General features: G+C 46.2%; 2 protein-coding genes across 3 annotated transcripts; one reads left to right on the forward strand and one right to left on the reverse strand.

The window, feature by feature from the left end:
• Nucleotides 1–514: 514 nt before the first annotated feature.
• TfIIEalpha (transcription factor IIEalpha) lies at nt 515–6792 on the forward strand. Its single transcript, XM_065437601.2, has 3 exons — nt 515–1724; nt 4464–4611; nt 6529–6792. Exons 1-3 carry the CDS (start codon nt 840–842, stop codon nt 6729–6731), a joined length of 1236 nt encoding a protein of 411 aa, XP_065293673.1. The 5' UTR covers nt 515–839; the 3' UTR covers nt 6732–6792.
• On the reverse strand, nt 6754–22662 carry LOC135906283 (dnaJ homolog subfamily C member 8). 2 transcript variants are annotated; one of them, XM_070539139.1, is made up of 9 exons: nt 22440–22662; nt 22165–22266; nt 20422–20478; nt 20291–20357; nt 18274–18368; nt 18136–18207; nt 16682–16773; nt 16095–16170; nt 6754–6951 (listed from the first exon to the last, which is right to left on the reverse strand). In XM_070539139.1, exons 1-9 carry the CDS (start codon nt 22515–22517, stop codon nt 6853–6855), a joined length of 738 nt encoding a protein of 245 aa, XP_070395240.1. In that variant the 5' UTR covers nt 22518–22662; the 3' UTR covers nt 6754–6852. The 2 variants fall into 2 exon arrangements, with proteins under 2 accessions (XP_070395240.1, XP_065293678.1); XM_065437606.2 differs by having other exon boundaries at nt 16095–16166; nt 16678–16773.
• Between the last annotated feature and the right edge of the window lie 38 nt (nt 22663–22700).

Below are 22700 nucleotides of genomic sequence, written 5' to 3' on the forward strand. Positions count from 1 at the left end.
CTTGGTACAGTGGCAGCACAGCGGCGGTGCGAAAGATACGTACGCAATGAAGCTGTATGCATAATTCTCTTTTTGAACTCACGACACATTCACGGGGAACTTGCAAGAGTTAAAATAAATGGTAATCGTTTGGTCGTCGAACGTTACGGTGGTTTCCAGTTTCTAACAAAGCGCAAAAGTGGAACCTTTGTGAACTTTACGAACACTACAAGCAATGTGACTAAATGTGAAATATCTGTGAGGTTTGCTACTGCGTGAAAAAAAAGAAGCAATAGGAGCGGCTATTTAACGCAATTTTAGGAGGAAGCGCGCTACACGCACCGACATTTTTCACGTTCAGCCAGTCAGCTTTTGGAACCAGGTGACCGATCAAAGCCTTGTGACATCAGTGTCACTGTGTTCGTAAAAATCGTCAGCTATTCAAGCAGTTCATCACAACAAAACAGCCGTCGTTCTAATTAAAACGCCGCTCTAGCCAACCGTAGAGTAGCAGACGAACAGGTCATAAAAGCGACACGAACGGCCGACGGTTCAACAAGAGTGCGCGCAGGCGACTCCCATAGATGTCGGTTGTGCACGTCTCGTGGATCTCACTATGTACGATCACTGACAACCGCTACAATACTTCGTCCTACAAAACTGCGGTATGAAACTTCATGTTGAATTAACTTCTCCTTCGGCGCGGAAGTGTGGAGGATGGACGTTTCGTCCTACAGGTGTGCGTGCGCGTTTTAAACTGACAGCTAGCGCTCCGCTGACTTTTCGTGCCGCGTGATTGTACGAATATACACTCGCCAAAGTATACGTAGACGGCAAAGCAGCGTGTGTCTCGGATCGCAATGGAAGGAGGTGGTGAGGTTGTGACAGAGGTGCCGAGTTCGCTAAAGAAGCTCGTCCGGCTAACAATTCGGGGTTTCTACAGCGTGGAGCATGTAATCGTCGTCGATATGCTCATTCGAAATCCCTGCGTCAAGGAGGACGATCTGGCGGATCTCCTCAAGCTGGAGAAGAAGCAGCTGCGAGCTGTTGTCGCTCAGCTCAAAAGTGATCGCTTCGTCAAGGTCCGACTGCGGATGGAAACAGGTAGCGACGGCAAGGCGACCCGCCAAAACTACTACTACATAAACTACAAGGTTTTCGTGAACGTCGTCAAATACAAGCTCGATCACATGCGTCGTAAGATTGAGACCGAGGAGCGCGACTCGACGAGTCGCGCGTCGTTCCGTTGCACGGGCTGTTCCAAGAGCTTCACGGACCTAGAAGCGGACCGCTTGCTCGACTTCGCCAGCGGCCAGTTCCGTTGCAGCTACTGTTGCGCGCCGGTTGAAGAGGACCAGGCAGCCCTGCCGCGGCAGGACTCGCGTCTCCTGCTGGCGCGGTTCAACGACCAGATACAGCCCCTGTACACGCTTCTTCGCGAGTTGGACGACGTGCGACTCGCGCCGCATTTGCTCGAGCCCGAGCCGACGGACCTCAGCGCGGTGTTGCAGCAGAGCCGCCGTGCCGGGGGGCGCGCCAGTCCGACGCTCCAAATGCAGTCAGGCGCGCATGGCCGGTCCAGGGATGGTCCCTGGAGCGGCGACGCCACGCGCCACCAAGGTTCGGGACAGGGCGCCGGCATCACCGTCAACCTGGGCGAAGCGACCCCTTCGGCTCCTTCGGCACCCCAGCGCGAGGCGCCAGCGTGGATGGTCCACAGTACAGTTCTCGACACGCCGACCGCGGTGAGCTCCTTGCGCAGCCCATGCTTTATCGCACTCATTGCATCCACAGCACTGCAAAGCTTTGGAGTGCGAGAACACTTGGCCTTGCAGACTGTGCTTATGGAGTACCAGGAGTGCTTCAGGAGCTCCATCATACAGCAGCAGCAGTTGTGTTTATGAGAGAAAAGTACCTCCTGATCTTTTAGATCAAACCTTTAACTATCACTTTGGTGTGACAGTCACTGAATCGACCTAACCGGCACAATAGGAGATGGCCAGAACAAGGTTGATTTGAATCATCTTTAAGTGATGCAAGGTGGAAGATGTACACAAGTTTGCTAGGTGGTTTTTTTGCAAGGAAAGCAGCCCCATCTTTCACTGTTTTTGGTGTCAATTTGACCAGCACCAAGCTGTCGCCTGACCCATGGTACAGTGCGATGCCCATGGTACATCATGTGTAATCACTCACAAGCTCTCTCTCTCTCTTTTGGTGATGTATCACTTTGGACGTTTGGATTTTCAGCTTTTGCCTTATGTGCATGGGTGCCTTTCAAATTTGCATCAACAAGGAGTTTCCTGATGGCACCACCATACAGCAAGTGTGAAGTGCTACTTGATGTTACTTGCACATAAACGTGAAAGACATGCAGCATGCACTTGAATCTTTACAATGGACAGTATTTTGCAACACCTTTTAAAATTTTCTGTACTGCTTGATTTATTGCCTCGTACATTGGTAAAGTGTGAATCAAGCTTTACTAAGGTGACCAAACATCCCAATTTGGGCGGGACATGACCCACTTTTATCACCGTGGTCCCACTGTTCCACTCATTATGTGTGGGGCAGTGTTTTGTCCTGCTTTGGCCTCTCTTGACCCTGAATTGTCTTGAAATGCCTGCCCTGGGTTGGCAAATCGGCTTACTTTCCCTGGTAGGTGGCACCATGTTGAAAAAGACTCGAGAGGGAAGGGGGAAAGTGAAACACTGCAACATGTCATATAGCAGCACTTGCTGTGCAATCTTATAATGCTTTTGAAATACTCAACATCGTGCAATTGGTAAAATGGTGCTCTTGCTCACATATGTGTGATTATAATCAATTGTGTAAGGACAAATTAGCGATTCACCTTTCGAACAGCTATAATATTGCACCCCTCATAGAATGCACGACCGCATATGGTTCTCAAGTTTTCTCAATCCAGCTACATGAACTTCTCAGAAAACTCGAATGCAAAAAGACACTGGATGAAGAAAAGGAACACACACCACACATTCTCCTGTTCCTTTGCGTCACCCTGCGTCTTCTTGCGCTCTTAATTTTGCAATAATGCAATACCAACTAGCCCACCTATCCATCCTATAAGCTTCTCAATGTGTCGTTAACGAGCGAAAGCACATTGACCACGCTGTCTTCATACCTTCTTGCTTGCCACTCATGTGTTGTTGGAAGCACATGGAAGAATTCCGAAACGCAAATGTAAATTTACTGGTGAGCTTGGAAAAAAGTTCCTCTTCCCATTACAAAATTTGAAATAAATGTTGCATCTTTCCCCTCTTCCCCACCCCCCCTCCCCTCCCTGTCCTGCTTTGGCATCCGTGGACTCTGGTCACATTAAGAGGAAGCTTCAGCTTGGGTGCAACTCCGATGCCACCTATTCAAATACATGTAAAATGCAGAAACGTTTTTCTGAGATAATCAATGGGCTGATTTTAATGAAATATGTTCCTTTTAAGAGAGAATGTAAAACTCTAGTGACTGTTGGAAGCGGAATTTCAATTTATGGCCTGAATATTTTAAAAAGAATTTTCATATATTGGTAAGCTTGAAAAAGAGATCAAAGTTTACAAATCCATCTCTCTGCACTAGGAACGGATATCGCAGATTTATAAGTCACATCTATTAGAGCATCTAAAGTGGACAAATCTGATATGTCAATTGATATATTACATGAATTTGTTATTGTTTGCAAGAGTTTTACAAAAATTTTAGAAAAGTTCTACTCACATATTAGTTCTTTATTTGAGAGCCATGTATAATACATCGATTTTGTGCACTTTAGATGTGCTATTAGGTGCAATTCACAGAATTGTGATATTGTTTTTCATTGTCAATGCAGTTATTAACTTTAGTTTTGTTTCCTGAAAATTTGGGATTTTTGACAATTTTTATTCAAAGACTGATGACCTAATTCAAACATGTTCAGCCAACAGTCACTAGATTTTAACTTTTGCTTTTAAATGCAACAAAGCTCATAAAATTGGTGTTCTGATTGTCGACAAAAACGACTTCTTTACCATGTATTTAAATAGGAGCCCCTGAGATATAGCTTCCTCTTAAGCATTACATCACACACAAATTTTGTACAGCAATCTGCTGCTACAGTAGTGACACCTATGCATGGAGTGCCAACCATGATCCAAGCACAGAATGTTTTTCCTTCACCTCCTTGTGCCATGAGCTGTGCCAAAATGAACTGTGCTTTGAACCACATTTGCCCGTTGACTACCACTACTTTTGAGGCAACAATGGTATCTCTGAAACTCATCGTAAAATAGATCTACTGACCAGTGCCACTGTTGGCACTTGCTCTGCCTTCCTGAGCGACCGAGTCATACTCGTAAATACTTTCATGACACAGAACGGCACAAACTGATTAGCATCAGCATGTTATGGCTGCTTAAAATGGCTCTGGTATGTTTCTGTTCAGCTGGAGGTTACTCGGTCTACATTACTACAACTACCTTCACTTCATTTTGCAGCCGGTTAATGTACCTGAAGAAGTGGCTCCTGTCATCTCTGAAACGGGATCACGGCCCCACAGTGCCATCATGGAAACACTATTGGCACATGAGAAGCAGCCTGTTGTGCAGCCACCAAAGGACTCAAGTGACTCGGAAGACGCCCAAGGTGAAACACTCTGCTTTCCACATTTTTCAGCATTACGATATTGTTTGCTTGTGTTGTGCACCTGCTCTTTTGGGGTTTTTTTTTTTTTCACACTTGATTGCAGCTGACAAATACAGTTAACACAGTTAAGAGGGGAGCTGTAACAACACTGTTTACTATGTACTACCGATAGATTGCCGCCCGTGCGTGTGGGAAGTAAATTGGCATGCTCAGACATTCTGTCTTTGAAACGCCTACCTGACTGCCCAATGTACTCCTTGCCACAAGTAATGGGAATGCTATAAACAATACAAGTCTCACAGCGATTAAATTTAACATGTGCAGCATCATACTCAGCCCTTTTCGTACCATGCTGTGATACTGCATATGTTAACACGTTTAGTAGTTGCAACACGTGTGCTGTTTATAATATTCCCATTACTTATGGCAAGGAGTACATTGGGTAGTCAGGTAGGTGTGTCAATAATAGCATGCATGAGCATGTCAATTCACTTCCCGCAGGCATGGGTGGCAACCTACCGATACGTTGTAAACAGTGTGGTCGCAGCCCCTCTTATAAGCAATATTTCAGTAATTGGGAAAGCTAAGACATGAAAGGAGAAAGATTATAGAAGTTTTTCACATCTACAAGCTTGGTCCAGACAAGTGTGTGATTGTGCCATCAGTGTTCTTGACAAGGAAAGAACTCGGGTTTCTCAATAAAGATTGTTGCATGTAGTTAGATACAAGAGCAGATCAGCATGTCCTTGCCCCTACTTTTTTTAGCCAAATTACGGCTGTAAATACGAAGTCAACATATCCATTCTCAGCAGTGGACCTTTCTTTGACCAATTCGGCCTTATCTGCTGGTAGCTCCGTGGCACAGCGTACTGTTGGTAGTTTGAGATAGCGGTTGTGGTTCACACGTCCACAGCGTACGAGCAACGAAGTGTGTTTCGTTTTCTCTGGAGCAAGGGACGAATGCCCATCGAAATCCACAGGAAAATGCAACCCACATATGGGGAAAGGTGTCTCGTTTTGAGAAGTGTGAGGTGGAGGTGTTGCGAGTTCGCAAAAGGGCTGTGATGACTTGCGTGACAATCAGCGTTCGGCGAGGCCGCGTGCGTCACTGGGACGACAACTGGGAGAGTCTGGACCATCCACCATACAGTCCAGACCTTGCCCCTAGTGATTTTCACATTTTGGGTTTGCTGAAGAAGTTCCTGGCAGGACAGTGGTTCACATGCAATGATGGAGCCAACCCGACGGTGGTTCCACAATCAGCCAGACTATTTCTACCATAGGGGCATCTCAAATTTAGTGCTGTGATGGGACAAATGTCTGAACCAATGTGCGGACTAGGTGGAAAAATAGTGTAGGGTACGTATAATAGTATGCATATTTGTAATTACCTGTATGTACCTTATTTTGGCTAATAAAAAATAGGGGCGAAAACTTTTCTTCGATTCGCCCTCGTAGTTTGTCGTCAAGCAAGTTGCAGTGCTGTAACACATACTCCTTTTGGGCTTTGTGGACGCAATTTCTCAAATAAAGTCAGTCGTTATTCCAGTACCCTTCCTGTTTGCTGGCATACCCTTACTAAGTACCATGTACCAAGTCGCCCAACAAGCCACCCTTTTGAATTTAAGTATACTAGCGTTTTTGCATTTTGCCCATAAAGAAATGCGGGCAACGCAGTCAGGATCGAACTCTCAGCCTCAGCAGCACAACGCCATAGCCATTAAGCAGGTCATTTCAGGGTCTAACGAAACCCAAAATGTCAGTTTTTCTTATGGTCAGTAACAATTTTCCACCAAACCCTTGATTTCATGAGCTATTTTTTTTTGTGCGGTTCCTAGAATTGTCATTCCTTGTTAGGCATTCTATTACTCCGGGTGCTAAATGTGACCATTCTGCGACCTTGGCTTTCTGCTGCAGGTATGCCTGAGCCGGTGCGAGATGTTGCGCAGTCTGAAGAGGAAGAAGACGACGAGGAAGAGGAGGAGACCCAGGTTATGGTGGAAGGGAAGCCAGTGCCTTTGCAGGACGTCACAGAGGAAATGGTGGCCCGCATGACGAGCACCGAAAAAGAGGACTACATACGGCTCCGGCAAGAGCTGTACTCCATGATGTACGAGTGACACAATAGTGCAGACAACACACTGTTTTTTTTTGTGTTTTAATACATGGCTCAGACACGCACCCCTGTCCCTCCCCAGACTCTCTCTTCTTGATGGAAAAAAAATGTGTGACACAGGGCCATCAGCGCGTCTCCGCCCTGTGCTTTGGTGGTTTGTAGGACTTGCTCCTCTTGCCTGTCTGAAAGTTCTTCCAGCTTGACACACGGTTCTCGCGGCTCTCCTGCAATGCAAACAAATTTATGTTGCATGCGAGTGGGAAAATAAATGTCCTATTGTAGCAACAGTGTCAGCAGGTCATCTAGTAAACCATGCGAAGAAAAGCGCGGAGGAGGACATCAGGGAGAGAAAACCAATAAGTGGGACCTAGTGCCATTGGATACAAGTGCGTTCGAACTTTTCAGCAACTTAATAGTGTTAGCAAAAGGCAAGGACAAACAACATGACAGCTGTAATAATATGGGACCGTGAAGGAACAGCCAACTAGTAGGCCCAAACCAGCGTGTTTTAGGCAGACAGGAGGACAAGAACACTGTAATGATGAGAAATTGTAGGAAAAAGCTGAGTAGCTGGGCCTAAACTACTGCATTCTAAAGAGCTACTCGTCACTGGATTTAGGGGAAAGCGCAACAAAACAAAAGGATTAGAACAGAAGCTCATGCACACCAATAAAAAAATTATTAAAAAAGCATTGTTCAAGTTTTACACATTCAATACGGTTGCTGTCGGAAAAACCACGATGGCCTCACTGGCTGATGAGCAGGGTATTTTGGCCAACCAATACACGAGTCTCCAGGCTGTGTTGGAAAAGAGAGTTTGTGCTGGTAGGTCATAACTGCCAGTGGCAGTTTTCCGAAAATTGCAAGCTTGAGGGCTGCAAGAAAAGAAGGCTGCCCACTTGAAATGTGCAGAAGAATAACTTACACATTCTCCTAGTCTCGACTGCATTGCAGTTGCTGGCTTCACTTGTGAATGAAGCGTGAGTGCAATGTTTCAGTTGACATATCTGCACTTTTGCGAACTTTTCACAGTAGAAAAACTGCTGACAGCAACCAGGGTGTCTATTAACTGGAAAACTCGGGAATTCTAAGGGATTTTGAGTAGTCTGGAAATACTCGGGGGAACTTATGCCTCTATCAAGGAAAATTAGCTGTAACTTTGTTGAAAGGGAATAAATGTCGGGGTAATGCTGGCTCGAGTAACAGACAGGAACAGTAATGAATCGTCTTTGACACCGTGTCGTCGGCTGGAGGAGTTGCCAGCGAAACGACTGACTTTCTGGATGCCCGATAATTTGGAAGGCTTCGCGACACCACTACGTACCCGATAGAGTCAATGGATAAGAACATCTGAAATTTCAGACGCAAGAACCCTGCGCCGCCCGGTTTTCCTAACTTTTTATCGTTACCACAGGTCTGAAACGCATTAATCGAAGCCACCACCGCTGCTGCCATTTTGATTACCTCGCCGCCTCGAACAGGTGCTCTCGCACACGCAGATCCGCTGGCAGCCGTAGCCACCACTGCGACAACGCTAAGCCTAGCTGCTTCAACATTCGCTATTAAGCTTATGCCGTTGGGTGCCATGCTTTTCATTGAGAATTTGCCGCTGTCAGCAATGGCAGCTACTCTGACTTTGTGGTCCTCGCGATTAGCTTCGAAGCTTGGAAAGATCGGTGCGTTGAATAATGCTGGTTCCCAAAAGCCAGCTTTGCCTCTATAGAGCAATGTTCGTGGTGAAGCATAGGCAAAAGCATTGCGGTGAAGCTTAACAAGAGTGGCAAGAGGGCAATTGTCACGGAAAACAGTATGTATTCCTTCATTATACAAGCAAGCACCCGCCATCTCCTGTCCAAGTACGAGCACCGATATCCCTAATACATGTACTGGCAGGCCTTCAGAGCTATTTCGTATGTGCCAGCGGCAAATTTAACCTTTAAGGGCAGTAAAAGACACGCATTCATTTTTTCCAACTGCCTGATTTTTCATACGTTATCGTGGCCACAAGGGAGTCCGAAAAATTGGACCATGATCACAATTGACCAAGAGGATGCTTCAAATGGTCCGTGGGGCGAATGCGCAATGAAAGGAGGACGAGAACATAAAGGAGCGACCCTAAACGGGAAAGGAAGCATGCCGCCACTTCTTTGAAGGAGCTTGAGCTCAAAAAGAAGTGTTGGTTGATGCAGCTGTCCCTAATTCAAACCAAAATAAACTCTTTAAAGCAGTGTAATGCAACACTAAGGCATTGTGCATGGGCACCTTGGCATTCTTGCCATCGGTGTTGCTGTGATGTTCCATATAGAGCCCAAGGGCGAACACACCATCGCCACGGTCTGTATGCTGTATGTTCAAGTGAAAGCATGCAAGGGTGAGCCAACAATCTCGGCTCAATCTCGCACATGAAAGGGAGAAAAGCGCAGAGGAAGTGCACCGTCTTCCGTCACGCGCAAGGAACCAGGGCAAGGGGATGTAGGAGGAGCGTTGTACTTCGGCAGCAACTGGGTATGGTGCAGTCGCATGGGCTTTATCTTGTAAGCGATCTGCTTTGGGGGCAGAGGCTGGATGGGCTGCCGACTCGTAGCTTTATGTGTGCAGTATGCCACTCAGTTCGCGTTGAAGCAAGAGACAGCACGAAGGTCACTTCACTCACTGCTGCTGCCGCAGTTCTTCAAGCAAACGTTTTGACAGCGATTGTCCGCTGACACCATGCTTGTTAATTTAGTTAGTAAGCAAATGTTTCCAAGTTTACACGGCCGATTAAACTGCTATCCTTACTTATTATGGCTGTCTACTAATTTGCTGTTGCAATAAATGCTTTGCCTTTTGGCCGAAACTGCGACTTCTTTAGTGGCACCTCTGGTCCACTTGAGTTTACTTACATAACAACTTGCACCTCAAATTGCACTCCCTTAGCAACAGAGAAAAAATAGGTATATCTGGCATGCATAACCTGAAAAAATAACTACATATTGCCACGACCTCGACACAGCTGACAGCCACACGGTGCAATTCGGTGCCACATGCTAGGCATGTTGGGTGGCTCGCAGAAGAAGAGAACGACGAAGGTACCAGGACAGCGATCAATAAAGAGATCTCCAGCGTCGACCGAAGTCCTTTGTGGCTTTGTCTGTGACAAACTGGTGGACGTGCTGGGTACGCGTCTATGTACTCTGACCCCCAGGAACTGGAAGTGGACAACCTACGCAAAAGCCGACGGCTTCAAAGACTGCCTCCGGAATACGGCCTGCAAGATCTGCCGAGGATGTCCACCACAACCGCAAGCCAGACACAGGAGACGTACGCTACGGGACAGCCTCCTGCGTCGCTGGTTCTCCACACCCCACGCTGGCCGCGGCCGTTCCATGGTGAGCCTTTTGAGGACGTGGAAGACTGGCTTGACGACTTTGATCGTGTGGCTGACGTCAATTATTGGGACGAGCAGAAAAAGTTACGGAACGTGTACTTCGCCCTAGAGGACTCTGCCCGAACATGGTTCGCTAACCACGAGCCATCCATTACCACCTGGCAAGAATTTCAGCAGCAGATACGCGATACGTACAGCAGCCCCGCAAGAAAAGAACGAGCAGAGCAAGCCCTTCAGAACAGGGTTCAAAGGCCGAACGAAAGCGTCGCCATGTTCGTCGAGGACATGTCGCGGCTTTTCAAGCGTGCTGACCCTGGCATGACAGAAGCTAAGAAAGTACGCCTGCTGATGCGTGCAGTGAAAGAACAGCTGTTTGCTGGACTGATGCGAAGGCCTCCAAGTACAGTAGCTGAGTTCGTCAGTGAGGCTACGACAATGGAGCGAGCCCTTCAGCAACGTTCCTCAGCCTACGATCGCCAAATCAGCCTGGGATCAGCGTCTTCTCTCTCGTTGCCCTATGACACCAATGCGCTTCGAGAGCTTGTGCGTAGTGTCGTGCGTGAGGAGCTCGATCGACTACAGGGAGCACGATTTCAACCGACCGTAACGTCCCTTACAGATATCGTCCGCGAAGAAGTCCGCCAGGCGGCACAGCCATTCGTGCAAACCAGACCTGAAGCCGCCCCCGTACTGACTTATGCACAAGCAGTGAGGCTACCATCGCAACCCGGGAACCACCGTAACCCGCCTTCTTCTGAAGAACCGCTGTGCCACTTCCAGGGCCAAGCTTCACGTACAAATATATACGGGTCCACGAGCCCCCGAATCAATACGCGAAAGTCAGACGTGTGGCGCACACCGGACTATCAGCCACTCTGCTTCCACTGTGGCGAAGCGGGCCACTTGTACCGTGCCTGCTACTACCGAAGAATAGGACTCCAGGGCTATCACCCCGGCGCTCGTCGCCCACGTGAGGGAGAGCGCCCGAGAGAAATCCAGCAATATCTGGCCAGTCAACCTTCGTTGCCGTACGCGCAGTTCCCACCGGTTGAACAGTCCCTGCCAACGACCCGATCTCCGTCTCCGCAGAGGCGCCAGTCACGATCACCACCTCCTCGACGATCGGCGTCACCTAGCCGCTACACTACGTTCTCCGCTTCCATGGGCAACCGGGCCACGAGCCCAAGTCGGGGAAACTAAGAACAGCGACCTCTGGGGGTGGGGCCGCTGTCCAACGCACTTCGAAAGATCCTCCGCTGCGACCCCCCCGACGACGGCGTCGACGACGACGACGATAACGATGACGACAACGACGACTGCGTACCTTCGACACCTTCCTGCGAAAACCGTGAACCTGTTTCAGCCGACATACTTGTTTCTGTAGATAACCACCCGGTAACCGCTCTTGTCGATACTGGTGCCGATTATTCTGTCATGAGCGGACAACTGGTTACTGCACTTCGCAAGGTGACGACACCATGGCCAGGACTTAAACTCCGTACAGCCGGCGGTCATGTTCTCACGCCGATCGGCAAATGCACTGCGAGGATACAAATTCGTGAGGCCACATTTGTCGGTTCATTTATTATACTGGCAGAGTGCTCCAGGCAGGTCATACTCGGCATGGACTTTCTTCGGGAGTACGGCGCAATCATCAACCTTCGTGAGTTACTTGTCACTTTTTCCAGCGAACACGCAACTCATTCGGGCGACTACCACCCACAGTCCACGGTGTTACGCGTTTCGGGTGACTGTGCTACTTTACCACCCAGGAGTACTGCGTTGATCACCGTAGAAACAGACGATGATCCTCCCCGTCTCGGAATCGCTGAAGGCAATCTGTCAGTCTTGTTGGCGCGACAGGTTTGCGTAGCCCGCGGCATCTTGCAGCTGTCGTCACGGACTGCTCAGATTTTAGTGACCAATTTCAGTCGTGAATACCAGCACTTCGCCCCACGAACTGCCATTGCCTATTTGGAGCCAGTCAGTGACTTTCCCGCTTGTTTAACTGTAGGACACACTGATGAAGATTCTAACTGTGACGTACCAGCCAACAACAATATTGATGTGAATTCTAAATTATCAGTTGAACAACAGGCTAGCATTTGGAGCCTTTTACAGTCTTTTGCGGACTGTTTCGCTTCAACATCGAAGGTCAACCAAACGCCTATTGCGAAACACAGAATTATTACAAATCCGAATGAAAGACCTGTGCGCCAACGTGCCTACCGTGTTTCTCGTAAAGAGCAAGACGTCATTCGAAATCAAGTCCAACAAATGCTTACCGACGATATCATACAGCCCTCCACCAGTCCATGGGCGTCACCTGTGGTTCTGGTGAAAAAGAAAGACGGCACACTGCGTTTTTGCGCTGACTATCGCAAGCTTAACAACGTTACGAAGAAGGACGTTTATCCCCTTCCCCGCATCGACGACTCTTTGGACCGCCTTCGACATGCTCGATACTTCTCATCGATGGACCTTCGCAGCGGCTACTGGCAAATAGAGGTTGATGAGCGTGACCGTGAGAAAACCGCATTTATTACGCCTGACGGACTCTACGAATTCAAGGTCCTTCCTTTCGGATTGTGCTCTGCGCCTGCTACTTTTCAGCGCATGATGGACACGGTTCTATCAGGTCTCAAGTGGCAGTCATGCCTTGTCTATTTAGACGATATCGTTGTGTTCTCAGAAACTTTTGAGCAGCACATCCAGCGTTTACAAGCAGTTCTTGCCGCAATTCGTACTGCTGGTCTGTCTTTAAAGCCTGAAAAATGCCATTTCGGGTATGACGAACTCAAATTTTTAGGCCATGTCATCAGCTACGAGGGCATTCGACCAGACCCCGACAAAACCATTGCTGTTGCTTCGTTTCCAACACCTTCGAACAAACACGAACTCCGCCGTTTTCTCGGGCTTTGCGCATATTATCGACGCTTCGTGGCTAACTTTTCACGGATAGCCGAACCTTTGCAATGGTTGACTAAGGATAATGTTCCGTTTGTCTGGGAGCAGGACCAACAAGAAGCCTTCTGTGAACTCCGGAAACGTCTGCGCACACCTCCTGTTCTAGGACACTTTGACGAAGACAGTGACACCGAGTTGCACACGGATGCCAGCAACGTTGGCCTTGGTGCCGTCCTCGTCCAGTGGCAGGATGGAGCCGAACGCGTGATTGCATACGCAAGCCGCACTTTGTCTCCAGCTGAAAGGAACTATTCCACTACGGAAAAGGAATGCTTGGCTGTGGTGTGGGCAATTACTAAGTTCCGACCATATTTGTACGGCCGATCGTTTCGAGTTGTGACAGATCACCATTCATTGTGCTGGCTCGCCAATCTGAAGGATCCATCTGGCCGTCTTGCACGCTGGAGTCTTCGCTTGCAAGAATACGATATGACGATAGTATTCAAGTCCGGGCGTATACACACCGACGCCGACTGCCTGTCACGTGCTCCACTTCCACCGTCGCCAAACGACTTTGATGAAGAGGACGCATTTCTGTCCATTATCACAGCATCAGACATCAGCAAGCAACAGCGCGATGATTCAGAACTCCGGCCGCTCATCGACTACCTTGAGAACCGTCTACCAGAGCCGCCTCGTATGTTTATGCGCAAGTTATCCTCCTTTTTTCTCCGCGATGGCGTGCTCTACAAATTAGGTTTTCACTCGACCGCAACCGCCTGCCTCCTTGTAGTGCCGTCTTCACTACGTGACGACATCCTGCGGGCCTCTCACGACGAGCCATCTTCGGGCCACTTGGGCTTCGCACGGACGTTTTCACGCATACGCCAAAAGTACTTCTGGCCTAACCTTCGCCGTGACGTAAAGCAATACGTGAAGACATGCCGCGACTGCCAGAGACGCAAGACACCACCCGTGCGTCCTGCTGGACTTCTCCATCCCGTGGATCCTCCGAGGATCCCTTTTCAGCAGGTTGGCATAGATTTGCTTGGACCATTCCCCACGTCGAGGGCTGGTAACCGCTGGATTGCTGTTGCCACAGACTACCTTACACGATACATTGAAACCAGAGCTCTCCCACGAGGCACCGCTAATGATATTGCGACCTTCTTTGTACATGGTATCGTACTCCGCCACGGTGCCCCTAGAGTGGTTATAACCGACCGGGGCACAGCATTTACAGCGAAGCTCACAGAAGATATCATGCTTCTCAGTGGTACAGTTCACCGCAAAGCCACTGCTTACCATCCCCAGACGAATGGGCTCACAGAAAGGCTAAACAAAACGATCGCTGATATGATTTCCATGTATGTTGACGTCGACCACAAGAACTGGGACGACGTTCTCCCGTATGTTACGTTTGCATACAATACTGCCGTTCAAGAAACTACCGGCTTCACCCCTTTTCGCTTGGTGCACGGCCGGGAAGCTGTCACAACGTTGGACGCAATGCTTTTACCCACCTGCTGCTCTAATGTTGTCACTGATGCTGCCGAATTTGCTCGATGCGCCGAAGAGGCGCGCCAGCTCGCACGAATGCGTATCCGCTACCAACAACAAAATGACGCCGACCGCTACAATCTTCGTCACCGCGACGTCACTTATCAACCCGGTGACAAAGTATGGGTGTGGACACCGATCCGCCAGCGTGGTCGGTCGGAGAAGCTTTTGCGCCGCTACTTTGGACCTTACAGGATCGTTCAACGACTCGGCGACGTCACATACGAAGTGATTCCTGAAGGAGAAGGCACCACGCACCGTCCCCGACGCCCACCCCTGTCCGATGTCGTTCACGTCTCTCGACTGAAGTTATACAACAGCCGCTGAACGCAAAGCTCAGCACCTCTCTCACCATCTGCGTCTCTCTTAACAGTATCCCCGTGGCAATCTCCAGTGCATCAATGTTCCGCATCGAGACGATGCTCCTAGGGAGGGGGGTAATGCCACGACCTCGACACAGCTGACAGCCACACGGTGCAATTCGGTGCCACATGCTAGGCATGTTGGGTGGCTCGCAGAAGAAGAGAACGACGAAGGTGCCAGGACAGCGATCAATAAAGAGATCTCCAGCGTCGACCGAAGTCCTTTGTGGCTTTGTCTGTGACAATATAAACAGCAATAGTTAACTATGTAATGAGCCCTGTACAATTATATCTACACAAGGCAGTGTGCTGGAGGCAATTATTTTTACTGTGCCAAGGAGCTGTGAGCTAGGTATCAGGTTATCCCTATAACATCGGAGTTATTTGTAACATCTTGCTCAAAGCCTTGAAAACAAACAAAATGAGAAGAAGTTCACAAATTTACATCAGTTCAAACAAACAACCCCATAGCTCCGAAGCACGTGCTCTACAACAACTCCACAACTGCACTGCATTTGTGAAGAAAAAGGCAACACAAGTACATGCTAGAGTCGCCTTGGCAGTAGCTTGAGCTTGCATATAAACGAAGGTAACTATGCATTTCCTTTTTTTGATAAATACCAGTCAAGTAACTGTGCCAAGTGTTACCTTGAACAATCTGAATTATCAAAGGTGATCTTTCTGCTAAATTTGAGCAAGAAGAGAGCAGTGGTAAGCACGAAATATTTTCTTTATGATATTAAGCAACATATGCACGTCCATGCATGCAAACATTCGATCAGTTTTATGACTGGGTTTTCTGGGTCATGTGAAGGCGTACATTGTAGTGGAGCTGCTTATCGCAGGCAGTGACTCCGGGCTACTGAGTATACATCTTTTTGTATGTTCAATCACTCCCTGGTAAAGTGGTTTTACGGAAGTGTGCTTGGCACTGCCACGAAAGTGCAACTCAAGGCAAAAGTTGCATCCAAGCTAAACCCCCAATTTGTTACTTGGATTTTTGTTATGGGTACTGCATCTAAAAATTCAACACAGCATAAGTCACAAGTTTCCCACAGGATGGCAAACTCCTAACACACCCGAACCATCATCAGTACGTCATCACGACATGCTGGTGACAAAGGGCTGCTCACATGCAACAAAGACGTATTGAACTGTTGCAAAATCATACCTCATAGTTTTTCTGCCACTCCTTCTCTTCCTGTGCTTTTTCTTGTTCCCGAATTTCTGCTTCTCGCTTTCTCTTCCTAAAAAGGTGGAGACAGTATTTAGGCAAGGAAACCCAACAGGCTGAGGCAAAAAACATGATGTTCACAGATAAATGCATCTTGCTCAGTAGCAGCATGCACATTTTGTGAACTACACCATGGCCTCCTTACAGTTTCAACTAGTTCTTTAATCATGCCAGTTAAAGAACACTGTTTTGAGCTCAGAGCATCAACCTGCGACAGTTGAACTGACGCACCATCAGTGAGCAACTAAAGAGTTGGCACATGTAGGCACATACAAGCAAACTAATATGTAACACAGTGAAGCTGTAATAAGGGAGTTCTCGCACCTAACAGAAGTCCTAAGCGTTTCATTTGCAGCTGTCCAAAATCTACTCGAGGCTTTGCAAACGTGCCACTATATCCAGTGCAATTCATGCACTGCACTCAAGTCTTTTCAAGTGCTTCACTCTACCTGACGCTAGTCCTGTGTGCCAAGATAAACTGTCATTGTGAAGAAATATTATGAGATTAACTGTAAGCAACTTGCCTCTCTTCCTGGTCCCTGTCTTCTTGCTGTCTGCGCTTGCGTTCCATGTCTGCAAACAGTTTTGTGGTCAGCACGTAGACTGCATGGTTGTACTGCAGTACGATAGAAAGGCAGGAACATTGTGTGAGCAAACACACTAAGGTATTAGTGTGCGGTATAATCCTACAATGTGACAAAATATGATGTGCTTGTTTACTTGTAATTGTAATTTATTTGCACAAGAGTGAATCTGTACATGGTGACATGCTAGGTAAAGCAGATAGGCAAGAACCCTTACATGTAGCACCTGCAAGTCTACAACCGAGTGCAGGAAAAAATGATGATTAATAAATGTCTTCATGCTAGGATGTTAGCAATTAGCTTGCAACAGTTTGCGATGTTGGGAGACCTAAAACTACCCACAACAAAAGCTAGAAAAGTAGCTATGTTTATTTCATTATAAACTTATTTTCAAAAGTATCAGTATTTAATTTTATTTTTGTATTATGATTAATGAAACAGAAAGGTGGCAGGCCTCAAGTGCTTTCATGTCCCAAAATTGTACTTCGTTCTGGTACAAATTTAGGGGTGCTTGAATAGTTAAATTTCTTAACCAAATACAAATAGTATTAAAGCAAAAGCACCACCGAATACTGAAGTGAATATCTTGTCATTTTTAAAGCAACATAAAATAAGAAGTTTGCCTAAAGTCTGTTTGGTAAAAAAAGAAATCGAGCTCATATAGATTGACAGATACAGCTAATACCCTTCGCACTTGGACATCCAAACAATCGGAGCTTGTAAACAATAAACAACCTGTTTCAATCATCTGGGGCACCATGGCAATGACAGTAATGAAACAAAGGAACAGCATGTTACTAGATGCATGTATATACAATGTTGTCTTCACCAAAAGAGAGAAGTATGATACTGCAGCACCACACATTGTTTTAAAGGGATGCAAACATGGTGAGATTGGTCAAATAAAAAATCAGAACAAATTTGTGTATAGGCTGTATAAAAGCGAGGCATCCTTACTGAAGGAGTGGCAACTATTGAGCAGAAGTTATGTGCCCTGTGCTATCACTCAGTAACTGGTTCCCCTGTGCAACAACTGCAGATATACTCCTCACATCCATTCAAAGAAACGAGTACCGTATTTGAAAACTTTGAATAGTGAATTTTCAAATTGAATACAAATCAAATAGCAAAGACTATTCTATTCATATTTGAAATTTTTAATGTCTTGTGCACTCCTACAGAATTGCATTGAAAGGCGGCCACAAAGACTACAGAAAAGAAAAAGAAAGAAATGAAGGAAACTCTCAATACTTCAGAATGAATCTTATCCAAACATAAGCAGACCTTTCTCCTACGTAAGCTAGGATACAGCATAACATGGCATTTTGGCTACCTTGCAAGGCGAGATAAAATATATTTTTTAGCAACTATGCTTCAGTGCTGGCTCCACACACCTTTTCCGGATCATCCTCCTCCACTTTGTCGCCTTTGCCTGCCTTGCGCAGCTTCTTGCGCTTTTCTTCAACCTGCACATGGTTGAGAGAGGCATGAACTTCCACCCCGTGTCACAAGCACAGCATCCCTGTACCCACCATCATGTCTGTGCGACCCTTGGCCTCTTCAATCACTTCCAATGCTCGCTGCCGCTGCTGCTCATCCTCGAGGCTTTTGTACGCTTTGTTGATGACTACAATACCGCAGAAAGAATAAACAGTAGCATGTAAGCAGCATGAACACATGACAAAATAAGGAGGCAAAATGAAGATGATGTAAAATGCATCAAATTATGTTTAACACCCAAAAGCAACACCAGGCTACAAAAACTTCCTTAGAACTAACATGTTTTGCGAGCTCTTTACAATGTGAGCAAGAAATTTTGTAAATTATACTTTGCAGCTTCTGGGTGGGCATGTTTCTGTCAGAACTCACCTACTTTCTCTGAATTTTATAATTTTGCAACAAGTACTAATTTCTGATCTCTCAATTAGACAGACTACAGATATATGTCCGCTACACACACCCCCCAACCCCCAGTGTGTGCTTGTGCTTTATTTTTATTTTTTTTTAATTTTGAAAGAATTATTTTTAAAAATTATATATATATATATATATATATATAAAAGATATTTGCCCATTTGGAAGTTGCCTTTGATTTTGTTAGCTTTTTACCTCATTCACTTCTCCGCCGAGTGCATAAGCACTACAGACACTTCTGACCAATATTAATCAGATTCTCAGTGGCCTTTCCTGGACCACCATTGAACCAATGGAAAATGACTCAATGGTCGTTGAATGACATCATGTAGCACTTTTTAGTCATCATTGGGTTTCACAGTTTCTGGCTTCAGCAGTTATCGAAAGTGAATGTATGACAGGGCCCATTATTGTCCCTTTACAGTTCTACAGTTTTTCGGCTGCTTGCCCCACCACTTTCTTTAAACTGACATTGCATTGACAGTGTTTGAACAATCTGCCCCATTATACAGTACAATCAAGTTTAAGCTGCTATTAGCATCCCCAAATTAACTGACACTGCAACTTACTAATGGAAACAGACCTGGAGTGGTTCCAGTTTTCTAGAAATTGATTTCAGCAATGTAATACAAACGGAGACTAAAGCTCAATACTATGTGTCTGGAGATTGTCATGCAGGCAGCTGTACTAGGCAGAAATTGCAAACACATTTTAAGGCGTCAATTTACAGAATGCACAAGGTAGTATTTGAGGACACAGATTTAATCGCCATAGGCATTAACACATTCAATCTGTATGCCTCGGCACTTGTTCTTCAGGAACTGCTCTGTTACCTATCTAGCACATCTCTTCAGAGTAGCCAGAAGCCGCATACAGTACTAGTTGCCTTATATGCCAGCCACAGCGACTTGGTCTATTGCCAGCTTCTAAAATGAGGTAAAATCCTTTGTTTTTGAGGTGAGACAAGAGATGATGTGCAATTGCCATCTGTGACAAAGAGAAACAAGCGCTGACGTTGAACAGATGTCAGTGAGGCAGTTGAGTTTCTCCAGCACACGGAGGCCATTGTGACTGAGAAACCTAAAAAGCCAATGATGGTCAATACAGAGAAGCTCTATTAATAAATTAAAAAGTCAGGTTTTGTTGGTGTGAGATTATTGGGAGTCTTTTAAGTAATGGATCTGCTTTCTGCCACAAGGCCTGCACTACCTGGGAGTGGCCGAATGTGAACTTCTGAAGCCACGCCACCCCCAATATGGTGTCCTAGTTCCCAATATTTAAACTTGCTACACTGCTATGTATGAGAGGCATTACTGAGAGGAAGGCAAACAGCCAGTCACTGTTGAAAACTCGTCAGATGCTGCGATTGTCGAAGCAGTGGCCGATGTCATGTGCCATTTGATCTGAGTACACAGCCAAATTCACTATATTACTGAGGCCAAAGATGGCTTTATTGATCATCTTTAATAAATGGCACTAAAAGGAGCAACGGTAAAAATTTGTAAATAAAATATTGAATCTTGTCTGAAATATAGTTCCTATTTCTGAAGTCATCAATATGTCCTCAAATAACTTGCACATGCTGTATAAAACAGAAATGCCCATGCCAACCAAATAGAAGCCACAGCAATATACCATCAAAAGCCTTCTGTGCCCTTTCACGATCATCAGGATTTTTGTCCGGATGAACCAAGATAGACAGCTGCAAAGCAACAAACACTTGATGAGTGACTGGCCAGGGCATATCACAGTGGATTACATATTACCCTTCTGTATTGCTTCTTGACATCTTCTATGGGGGCCTCAGGGCTGATCTGAAGAACCTGCATAAAGAGAAAAGGTAATTTAGATTTATATTATCCCTCAATCACTTTCTAGGAATTTTATACCACGAGTCACTTTGATGGATACTGCAGCTACTGAGAACTGCTTTTCTCAGAGGTGTCACAGGACAAAAAGGTATCAAAGGAAATTAATCTCTTCTAGCAGACCACCATGATTTCATAGATTACGAATTCCTTACTCTTCTTACATCATGTATGTATGCTGTCCAACAAAAACAAGCTGGTACGCCAACTTTTATAACTTTAAAATGCGGCTGAACGCTCCAGGAAACTTGTGTGGCTGCATTCATTCAGGTGCAAAACTGGTCGTCTTCATCCCTGCATTATTAACAGTTTATAAGTTGTGATAAAATAAAAGACTGCTGGCCTCACCACAAAAAGCCACACATTAAGAAAATGTGTGGTTACAAAGACGTTCTTCTGCACCGGGCACCCACTTCAGTTTTAAGGTGAAACTTAGTTTGCCTACCTCTCGGGTTTGGTGTGGCTGCTGCTCTCAACTGCTCGGTTAGTCAGTATCTTGTTGGATATACTTGTGGATATATACGAACCTTATATGCACCAAATGCTAATATCTGCAGAAAGATGTGTTGCTGGGCTAGGTGGTGTCTAGGTGGTGACATGTCCTGCTTGTCTTTCTCTGGTTGCGCCCTTTCACTACATTATTTAGCACACAGTCTTATAAAACCCTTTCAGGGTGTCTACCAAGTTGACATTTTCAAATTTTCTGAGTTTTCCAGGTCTTCCCTGAGCAACACACAACTTTATTTTATGTCAAGACAGGCTGACACCATGTTGTCCGATGCTGTCACTCTCAAGTAAGCATTAAAAACAAAAACTTAGGTCAGTTTGAACAGTAACGAGTAGTGTTTATTCTATTCAAGATAGAAAACTGACGGTAGGGGATAGTAAAATGCAGAGCAAATAAAGTATCTTCGAAAAAGTAAAATGAGAAAGCCCATTGTAAATAGAGTCGAACATTTTCAAATACGAATAAAAAGAAATGCATACAGGTACAAATATTTTCGAAAATGAGCTATTTCAGTCAAGTGATAGCAAGATCAAGAACTTTAGTCACAAGTGAGGTTTTCTCAGTTGGAAAGTCAGCTTCAACTGTCCGATCGCATACTCGTAGGCCACGCAAAACGCCTCTGTTTTGTGTTTTACTGCTTTCAAGAGTTTTTTTAACTTGCACTCAAACAAGGGACTATCGCCTTCGTGTGACGTAGTGCGCAACTAGCCAACCAGCGCGCGCCTCATGGCCCAGGCGACAGTATCGCCGAAAGTGATCGGTCCAGAATACGTCCCTTGTTTGCGTGCAAGTTAATAAACATATCATGCGCCTCGATTAATAAGGTACAGGGCGTCTTATTTCGTTTCCACACACGCCGATGTAACCAATAAGAGTATTGTGTTTCCAACGAAAGCCCACAGCCATAACTCGTAGCGAAGCGTTCTGCTGCTCATTCAAAAAGCGCGCTCCTTAAGTTGTCAGAATTATTGAGCTTTATCTTTCTTTTTCCTTCTATTCTGTTCCTCTACGTGGCCTTGTCACTTTCTCAGCAATGTACAGGCGAAAGCCAAGTTAAGGTTTCTATGAATGAGACGACTGCAGCGATACAAGTCGAGTTCAATCCTAAAGAACAGCAAAGAAGCAAGTCTTACCTCAAAGGGGTTTAGGTTGAAATAGGTAGACCCAGGTCTCAGCAGGCGGTCGATTTGTTGCTTGGGAGTCAGCACAGAATCACGCTTTTCAATTTCTTTCACCTACGCAGCAAATGTGACAGCCGTAAAGAAAGGTTTGCAAACGGAACGCGAGCCCATAGCGGGTGCGCGGTGTTCAAACGAAAGTGGCCCTTAACGCAAGGTCAGCGCGCAAGCGGGCAACTGAGCGTAATGTTTCCGTCTCGACGCGTGTTCTTAACAAAGTAAGAACTTACTTCTGTGAAAAACGATTGCAATAAGGAGTCCTCTACAGGCTTGGGTTCACAGGACGCAGCTGCTGTAGGAGCCGCCATGTTGTGTACGACCGAACCTCAGCGGTTTCGTTCATGCAGTTCACGCACAGAGGTTCACGTTTCGATGTTGTTTGTCTTCTGCTTTGTTCTTTGAACACCTGAGTCTTATAATATAGTTCGACTCTAAATATAACACTGAATATAATAATATTTGGAAGCACTTGACTGCATAAGCAGCTCAAT

The sequence above is a fragment of the Dermacentor albipictus genome, chromosome 5, assembly GCF_038994185.2.
Source record: "Dermacentor albipictus isolate Rhodes 1998 colony chromosome 5, USDA_Dalb.pri_finalv2, whole genome shotgun sequence".
NCBI classification, from domain to species: Eukaryota; Metazoa; Arthropoda; class Arachnida; order Ixodida; family Ixodidae; genus Dermacentor; species Dermacentor albipictus.

What these genes read in the sequence shown, in the direction of transcription:
- LOC135906283 (XM_070539139.1), bottom strand. Translation starts at nt 22,517, where the DNA reads ATGGCGGCTCCTACAGCAGCTGCGTCCTGTGAACCCAAGCCTGTAGAG. An exon ending in TGCAATCGTTTTTCACAGAA is followed by an intron (nt 22,267 to 22,439) that starts GTAAGTTCTTAC and finishes TTTGCTGCGTAG; the next exon opens with GTGAAAGAAATTGAAAAGCG. An exon ending in GGCACAGAAGGCTTTTGATG is followed by an intron (nt 18,369 to 20,290) that starts GTATATTGCTGT and finishes GCGGTATTGTAG; the next exon opens with TCATCAACAAAGCGTACAAA.
- TfIIEalpha (XM_065437601.2), top strand. Translation starts at nt 840, where the DNA reads ATGGAAGGAGGTGGTGAGGTTGTGACAGAGGTGCCGAGTTCGCTAAAG. An exon ending in TTCTCGACACGCCGACCGCG is followed by an intron (nt 1,725 to 4,463) that starts GTGAGCTCCTTG and finishes TTCATTTTGCAG; the next exon opens with CCGGTTAATGTACCTGAAGA. An exon ending in TGACTCGGAAGACGCCCAAG is followed by an intron (nt 4,612 to 6,528) that starts GTGAAACACTCT and finishes TTTCTGCTGCAG; the next exon opens with GTATGCCTGAGCCGGTGCGA.